General features: G+C 36.4%; 1 protein-coding gene across 1 annotated transcript; it reads left to right on the top strand.

Moving 5' to 3' along the window:
• Window positions 1-577: 577 nt before the first annotated feature.
• Window positions 578-3,758, top strand: LOC106092770 (leucine-rich repeat-containing protein 56). Its single transcript, XM_013259696.2, has 3 exons — window positions 578-1,036; window positions 1,101-1,782; window positions 1,841-3,758. Exons 1-3 carry the CDS (start codon window positions 662-664, stop codon window positions 2,074-2,076), a joined length of 1,293 nt encoding a protein of 430 aa, XP_013115150.2. The 5' UTR covers window positions 578-661; the 3' UTR covers window positions 2,077-3,758.
• The last annotated feature ends 5,696 nt before the right edge of the window (window positions 3,759-9,454 follow it).

The raw sequence follows: 9,454 nt of genomic DNA, 5'->3' as shown, positions 1-9,454 counted from the left end.
CGCTAACTCTCGAAGGAGTCAAGCTAGGCGTTTGAAATTTTGCACAAATACTGTTTGTTATTAGTGCAGGTTGATAGAGATTGTAAATGGGCCATATCGGTCCATGTGTAGATATATCTGGCTGCCATGTAAACTGATCTTGGATCTTGATTTCTTGAGCCACTAGAGGGCGCAATTTTCATCCGATGTGGCTGAAATTTTCCATTGGTAGTTTTGTTGTAACTTCCAATAACTGTGCTAGATTTGGTTCAAATCGGTTGACAGCCTGGCATAGCTCTCATGTTAACCGATCTCGGTTTACAAATGGAGCTACAAAACTGTGGAGGGTATAACAATGTTTACATAATCTAATATATGGCTTAAGATGGGTGGTAGATGGTCCCCCTTCAAATCCTCCTCTCCACCCCATTTGGTTGTATTTCAGCAACAGGCTGTTATTCAAACCACAACACCACTATGCTTGTTTTCATTTGGTTCTTCATAACAACAAATCCTGTTGCTTTCGATGACTAATAACGACGATAAATAAGGCCTTTAAGTTTTATCGTTGCCAAGGCAACTTAATTTTTGTTTTTTTTTCAAGCAAACATTCTTATCGATAACTTACTTTCTGGAAAAATTGCACAAAAGTAAAAAGTAAAAAAATCCTTAGAAATTAAAAATGCCCCTTTTGGAGGCTCCTGCAGATTTAAGTGGATCTTCACCCGATATTTCCCTTAATCAGGATGCTATGCCACAGCATCTACAACAAGGTCAACAGGCCCAGGGCCAAGTACAGCAACTACAACTACCGTTGCCCATAGCCCCAGTGGCTGCAGCGCAAATACATTTGCCCACACCCGAGCCACGTTATCGCCATGAACAGGCCCAAGTGTTGTTAGAAAACAATCAGAATTTACTGAGAAATTTACCTCCTTTAAATTTCGATCCTGATGTCATAGAGCATGAGGAGGAAAACTATATGCCAGCTTATGTGCATATGCTGCCGGTGGTGTTGCCTGCACAGGCACCAGAGCCTACCTTAGATGAGATGTTGGTAAGTTGTTAAAAAATAAACAAAAAATAATTCTCAATAATATGAAAATTTGTAAAAAATTCAGAGACGTGTCACCGGTCGCACTGACCTTCACAATGTTGACTCTGTGCGCTTGCGCGTAATTTCCTATACCCTAAGCCTATCCCATTTGGCCATGTTTTTACCTTGCCTTCAGCAATTGGATCTTAGTGGCTCTGTTCTCTGTACCTTGCGTGACCTGGGCTATGGTCTTATTCATTTGACCCATTTGAATGTCAGCAATTGTGGTTTGAATAGCCTAGATGGCACTGGGGGATTTCCCAATTTAAGAGTCCTGGTGGCCGATGATAATATGATACAACGACCTGGCTCTTTATCGGACCTACCTTTGTTGCAGCATTTCAGTGTACGCCATAATCGTATTAGTGAATTGGGTATATTGACATTTTTGGGCATGTGTGCCAATTTATTGGAGATCGATCTCCGAGGTAATCCAGTCTGCCACCAGCCTTTATATCGCCAGACTTTGCAACGCAACATAGCAACGCTGCAGGTATTGGATGGAGTGCCAGTCAATAATATGGCCCAAGGTGGACCACCTTTAAGTTCTTTGGAGAGTGATGACATATCTTCGCTGTCCAGTGCTTCTGGTTCTGTGCCCTTGGCTTCACCCACAACATTTCGTCCAGCTACTGCTCCCCTAGCCAGAACAAATTGTGAGCCAGTGATTAGAAGTGGGGTAGCTAACATACCCAGACCCAATACCGGTAAGCATATGAGACATTTTCTGTAGAAGAATTTTTTCTTTAAATGCATACTTTTTAGTCTCTTTGGCTTCCCGCTCCAGTTCCTTGTCTTCTGGCTCCCCTGTAATGGGTTCTGTATTGACTTTGGCTCGCCAAAGACAACGCCGCAAACAACATCATCACACAAATGCCTGGGGCTCTTCAGATAGTTCAAATTATTCCAGTGCAGCTTCTTCACGGCCCTCTTCGTCGATTTCATCGGCTGGCAGTTGTGATTTGTCCTCGCCACAGGCTACGGCAAAATACATCTTTTAAAATTTAAACTAAAACAAGTGAAAAGTTGTTAAGTTCGGCCAGGCCGAACTTTGGATACCCACCACCTCGGGTATATATCTAAGCCCACCTTATGTCATAATCCGCATAATGTATGCTCTCATAGCAGTTGTATTGAAATATGGTCGGTTTTGGACCAAATTCGTTCGTTTGGTCTGTTTGGACCAAACATTGAGTGGCCTAATGAGTTCAAGTCACTGTTCAATTTTGTAGAACAAAATATCTGCACTATATACGACATGGATGTGGAAAAGGCCAACAAAAGCCACTGTGTCAAATTTCGGCCAAATCGGATTATAAATGCGTCTTTTATGGGGCCAAGATTTTAAATCGAGTGATCGGTCTATATGGCAGCTATATCCAAATCTTTACCGATCTGAGCCAAATTTAAGAGGGTTATCGAAGGGCCAAATTTCGGCGACGTTGGTCTATAAATGCGTCTTTTATGGGCCCAATACCTTAAATCGAGAGATCGGTCTACATGACAGCTATATTAAAATCTGAACCGATCTGAGCCAAATTGAAGAAGAATGTCAAAGGCCCTATCACAACTCACTGCCCCAAATTTCGGCGACATCGGAAAGTGCGCCTTTTATGGGCCCTAATCCTTAAATCAAGAGTTCGGTTTATATGGCAGCTATGTCCAAATCTGAACCGATCTGGGCCAAATTGCTGAAAGATATCGAGGGGCCAAATACAACTCCATGTCCCAAATTTCAACGAAATAGGACAATAAATGCTACTTTTAAGGGACTAAAACTTTAAATTTAGAGATCGTTGTATATTGCAGCAAATCTAGACCAATCTGGGCCAAATTGATGAAGGATGTCGAAAGGCTTAACTCAACTCAAATCCAAATCTGGGCCGATCGGGGCCAGTGGCCTAACACAATTCATGTAATGCCCACGATACGTTATGAATCCTTGATGCAATTTTCCAAATGTAACATTCGAGCATCCTTACGTTCAGGAGAAAGGTGCATAAACATGTCGAAGAGCCTAACACAAAGCACTGTCCCAAATTTTGGCGAAATTGGACAATAAATGCCTCTTTTATGGGCCCTTTGGACTGATCCGATGGACCGATCTGGGCAAAATTGAAGAAGAAAGTCGGAGAGTCTAACCAAGCTCACTGTCTCAAATTTCAGCGACATCGGACAATTAAATGCGTCTTTTATGGCCCCAAAATCTAAAACCCAGATACCGGTCTATATGGCAGCTACATCCAAATCTGGACCGATCTATGCGATATTGCAGAAGTATGTCAAGGGGCTTAACTTAACTCACTGTCCCAAATTTCGGCGACATCGGACAATAAATGAGCATTTTATGGGCCTTAGACCCTAAATCGGAGGATCGGTCTATATGGCAGCTATATCCAAATCTGGACCGATCTGAGCCAAATTGACGAAGGATGTTGAAGGGCCTAACACACCTAACAGATGTGTTGCAAACGGAATGACAAAATGAATATACCCCCACCTTCGGTGGTGGGTATAAAAAAACAAACAAAACCCATCAATGAATGGGAAAAGAGATGTATGAAAGTATTAAAACAAAAATTATGAATAAACCGTATATCGATTCCATGCAAAGCTACACACTCATGTTACATACAAACATGTGGTATTCTTACCCTCAAGGAAAGGAACTGATGCATGTAAATTTATTATTATTATTGGGTTGCCGAAAAAGTAATTGCGGATTTTTCATATAGTCGGCGTTGACAAATTTTTTCACAGCTTGTGACTCTTTAATTGCATTCTTTCTTCTGTCAGTTATCAGCTGTTACTTTAAGCTTGCTTTAGAAAAAAAGTGTAAAAAAGTATATTTGATTAAAGTTCATTTTAAGTTTTACTAAAAATGCATTTACTTTCTTTTAAAAAATCCGCAATTACTTTTTGGGCTAAAAAAGTGTAAAAAAAGTATATTTGATTAAAGTTCATTCTAAGTTTTATTAAAAATGCATTTACTTTCTTTTAAAAAATCCGCAATTACTTTTTGGGCAACCCAATAGTTTTTCTTCTGCTTCAATTGGGTACAATGGTGAATAATAAAAGCTGATGGTCAAGGTGCCGCAGACATAAACGTCTTGCTGTGGTTTTTAGCACGGGAAATTAAATTTAATGTTTGATACCTCTCACAAAAATTGTCCCAGCTCTTTCCTGAATAATTTTAGAGCAATTTGTTTTCAGGCTGAAGGTGAAATGCCCCCTTCTTCTTCAAGACAATGGGATTCTTAGACGAGCTTTGGCCACATGTAAGGAATCGGTCTCTACACCAAGTGTGCGTGTCACAAAAGCCGAACAAAAAACTTTCCCAAGACAATCTCGTGGAATCCAATGAAAACAAAATATGTCAAAATCTACTGAATTAAAAATCTCCCAGTTGGAATATGCAAAGCCCTTGTACCTCCAAAGGAGTACAAGACCGATAAAGTTTTCCAAACTGGCGTGGCCTCCGAAAAATTGAGTTTTTTGAAAGACCGACAATTTGAATATCATGTGATGTTCCATACCCTTTCAATATTTATTCGCATTTATAAAAAAACTAGCTGACCCGAGCCCGCTCCGCTACGCTTTCTTTTACTTTATATGGGACGAAATTTTCCTTGGAATATTTAATTTCAACAAAGAGCTTTTATTGAAATACCATGCTACGCAAATAGTATATCGCTTGACTTACAGTTTAACAATATAAGTGCCTTTATCTTCCCCCAAAATAGGTTATCATCATAATCTCAAATACCTTTCATTTGAGCCACATATTCCCATGGTCGAAAAATTGTTACCGTTTGGGGGGTGTTTTGGGAAGGGGGTGATGCCCTTAATACATGGCCCTACATTTGGATATCAAATTCGTATTCTACTCCCGCATATCTTTATTTGAGCCCCATATTGCGATGGTTAGTAAAAAATAGCTGTTTGTGGGGTATTTTGGGAAAGGGATAGACCCCCAGAAAATTGGTCCCGAAAGTGGGTATCAATTCTTGCTCTACCTTTCTATTCAATTCTTGCTCTACCTTTCTATTGCTATTCCTTTCACTTATGCCCCACATTGACATGGTCAGTAAATATGGCCGATCCAGGGGTGTTTTGGGGATTGGGGTTGTCCCCCAAACACTAAGCCCTGAAAATATATCATCAACGTGCTTTATTCTCATATATCTATATACCATTTATTTGAACCCCATATTGCCATTGGCCTTAAAATTGGATATCAAATTAGTTTTCTAATCTCATTTAAACTCCTTATTGCAAAAGTCAGCAAATATGTTCCAATTGGGGTATTGGCCCTAAAAACTATAAATATTTAGTTTCACTCTCTTTAAGACCCAAATTGTCTTGGTGAGCAAATACGTCCTATTGGGCGTTGTTATGATGATGGAACGTCCGCTAGACAATTGGTCCCTAATGTTGATATCATATGCGTGGTCTACTCCCTAACACCTTTAATTTGAACCCCATATTTCCATAGTTGGCAACCATTTAGTTTAGGGGGGGGGGGGAGGCCGATATTCTCATGGGGATTTTGGTAGTGGGAAGGCCCCTGGGGTGGTGGGTTTATTGAGTGGTATGGACCTCTAGAAACGTTGTCTCGAAAGTGGCTATGAATTTCATGATCTACTCCGCTCCCAAAAAGCTTTCATGAGAGTCCCATATTGTCCGATTAAAGGGTATTTTCGGGGGTGCTTCGTGCTCTACTCTAAAAATCATTTATTTAAACTTAAATTAAGATTGGATTAAGGGGAGTTTTTGGTATTTATGGAGTATTTGGCCCCAAAATTGGTTATCAACTTCGTTTTATAATCTCAAACAACTTTCATGTCAGCCACCTATTGCCATGGCAGGTAAATTTGTACTCTTTGGGGGTGTTTTGGGATAGCGGTACACTCCTTCGTATGTCACTTACAAATACCTTTATTTGAGCCCCATATGGCCATGGTCGGTAAATATGTCTGATGTAGTAACATTTGATCCGACAATTGGATATCAAATACGTTTTCTTTCTAACCTTAGATACCTTTAATTTGAGTCCCATATTTTCGCGATTAGTATATATATATATATATATATATATATATATATATATATATATATATATATATATATATATATATATATATATATATATATGTTACTAAATCAGACTTATTTACCGACCATGGCCATATGGGGCTCAAATAAAGGTATATATATATATATATATATATATATATATATATATATATATATTTCGTATCTGTGCTATGCATGCTGCCTTTGAAATCCCCTATCCGTTCAATGGCGATGAGCTGAATATCTGTTTTGAGATATTATGTACCCTTTCTTTTTGGTTTTTTTTTTTTTAAAGATTGTTTTAACAACATTTATGGGAATTGAATGATGCAGCAACATCAGCATTTGACATTTTGCTGTAGGGCAAACGGTTATCGAATTGTCTACCAGCATTCATTCACACATAAAAAATATAGCGGTGGTATATATCAACCAGGGTGGCCACCATGAAAATCAGAATCAAAAGTATGTTAAAAAAGTAACCATTTTTATACCCACCACCATAGGATGGGGAGTAATTAACCTAGTCATTCAGTTTGTAACATCCCGAAATATAGATCTGCGACCCCATAAAGCATATATATTCTTGATCGTCTGGACATTTTGAGGCCATGTTCGTCCGTCCGCCTGTCGAAATTACGATAGCGGTCGAACGCATAAAGCTAGCTGCTTAGCATTTTGCACAGATACATCTTATTGAGGTAGGTCGTTATGGATTGCAAGTGGGCCATAGCGGTTCACATTTGAATACAGCTCTTATATAAACCGATCTCCCGATTTGACATATTTAGCCCCAAGAAGCCGCAATTGTTATCCGATTGGACTAAACTTTTGCATGTAGTGATCACCCGTTTAGACATCTTAGTCCCTGGAGGCCGCAAATTTTGTCCGATTTTGCTAAAATTTTGCGTGTAGTGCTCTGTTACTTCTGCTAACAACTATGCCAAATATGGTTTAAATCTCCCGATTTGGCATCTTGAGCCCGTCAGTCTTGTCTGATGTTCTGTTACGACCAAGTACGGTCCAAATCGGTCTTTAACCTAATATTGCTCCCTGCCTGGTTTGACAGAAGTTTATTTTGTGAATTTTATTTTATTTTGTTTTATTTTGTTTTATTTTATTTTATTTTATTTTATTTTATTTTATTTTATTTTATTTTATTTTATTTTATTTTATTTTATTTTATTTTATTTTATTTTATTTTATTTTATTTTATTTTATTTTATTTTATTTTATTTTATTTTATTTTATTTTATTTTATTTTATTTTATTTTATTTTATTTTATTTTATTTTATTTTATTTTATTTTATTTTATTTTATTTTATTTTATTTTATTTTATTTTATTTTATTTTATTTTATTTTATTTTATTTTATTTTATTTTATTTTATTTTATTTTATTTTATTTTATTTTATTTTATTTTATTTTATTTTATTTTATTTTATTTTATTTTATTTTATTTTATTTTATTTTATTTTATTTTATTTTATAGAAATAGCACTCATTATAGAGAAGGTTTTGATTGAGACAAGGCAGCTTGGCCAAATGGAGAATTTCAGGGAGATAACACAGGGAGAGAGAGAGGGAGAGAGTTAACGAGAGTCAGAGACCAATCGTGCAAAAGTTACGAAAATATAAACTTAATTGTAACTGTATTGTATGCCTTCTTGTGAGCGAGTTGTAATGTTGGTGTAGGTTTGTACATGAGCAAAAGGCTGAGTGTGAACAATCATGTACGCACACACAAACAGTACATTGGGGGTTTATTTTAAAGACGTCAGCAAATTTGATGACGTCATGAACATCATCATATACAACCTTACCGATACTAGTGCAACTAATGCTGCTCTTCTGTAACCCCAAACATCTCTTTTATCTACCCAGCAAACACTTTATGCCTTGTTATTGTGAACTGAGTTATGCAAAGGGCAAATAGAAATGTGTTGGTGACAAGACATGGATCTATATGCCCATGCCCATGTACATATGCAATACTGCTTTCTTAACCATGTTTTTATATAATGGGAAGCCAGAGTTTTTTGTCTACTGGATTCTTTTTGAGTGTCATCTTAAAGCTACTATTGGTGGGGCACGTGGGCTGGCTGCCAAAAGATCTGGTAAGCTGGCTAACAAATCATTGATGACGAAATCAAATGTTTTTGTAAGGATTTTGTTTTTAATATTTTGGGAATGCTGAACTTTGATTAATGAATGGAAATGCTGAATAACACACACATAGACAAACAAGCACACACATTATACATTTTGAGCTTGCTAGTAATTTTTGTTTATGTATTTTGCAGCAATATTAATGTCATAGATTTTGCGCCTTTTGTGTACTCCCTGTGGACTATTTTGGAATTTTCAATGAAATGTATGTGGGCTTCCCTGGTTGCACACACACCTTAACGCACTAAATAAAAGTCAAAGTACAGTCGAAATTGAAAACGAAATGTCATGCTGAACATACTCCCACTTGTGGTAGTTACTTTGTGACGTCAAGTTATTGTATTAAAGATTATATTCGATTTACGGCGCATATAAACAAAATGAATTGGGAAAGTGATTTAGAACAAATCATCGATTTAGAACTGACTATTGATTTTAAGAAACATTTAGTCTATGGGAAAAAATTAGAAGTAAGGAATCTTTATACATTTTTCTCTTTTCCAAAACAATAGTGTGTAAATAGAATTTCTAAATATTGGGTTGCCCAAAAAGTAATTGCGGATTTTTTAAAAGAAAGTAAATGCATTTTTGATAAAACTTAGAATGAACTTTAATCAAATATACTTTTTTACACTTTTTTTCTAAAGCAAGCTAAAAGTAACAGCTGATAACTGACAGAAGAAAGAATGCAATTACAGAGTCACAAGCTGTGAAAAAATTTGTCAAAAAAAAAAAATCCGCAATTACTTTTTGGGCAACCCACAACATAATTAATATACAAATATACATTCGGGATTAACTCAATTAAATAAAGATATACGGCAATGACTTTAAGTCGTCATCCGGATTTATGAAATTATTTTCAAAACCGTGTTTATGAAACATTTTTGTTTGTTGTTGTATATATGTTGTTGGTGTATATATACAAAGTGCTGGAAATTTACTTCATATGTTGTCTTAAAATATATTGATGACTTTCAACCACGTCTGTTTCCAAAAGGAAAAAACTATAATTAATTAAAATTAAACAAAATAAGCCAAAAAGCAAATTTTGTTCTTAATAGAAATAAAAAAACTCTTTTGAAAAAATCTATTAAAATGGTTGTTTAAATTTAATTTGTTAGGAAAGATCG

The sequence above is a fragment of the Stomoxys calcitrans genome, chromosome 1 (assembly GCF_963082655.1).
Source record: "Stomoxys calcitrans chromosome 1, idStoCalc2.1, whole genome shotgun sequence".
NCBI lineage: Eukaryota > Metazoa > Arthropoda > Insecta > Diptera > Muscidae > Stomoxys > Stomoxys calcitrans.
This window is presented reverse-complemented; position numbering and strand designations above follow the sequence as displayed.

What these genes read in the sequence shown, in the direction of transcription:
- LOC106092770 (XM_013259696.2), top strand. Translation starts at nt 662, where the DNA reads ATGCCCCTTTTGGAGGCTCCTGCAGATTTAAGTGGATCTTCACCCGAT. An exon ending in CTACCTTAGATGAGATGTTG is followed by an intron (nt 1,037 to 1,100) that starts GTAAGTTGTTAA and finishes TAAAAAATTCAG; the next exon opens with AGACGTGTCACCGGTCGCAC. An exon ending in CATACCCAGACCCAATACCG is followed by an intron (nt 1,783 to 1,840) that starts GTAAGCATATGA and finishes CATACTTTTTAG; the next exon opens with TCTCTTTGGCTTCCCGCTCC.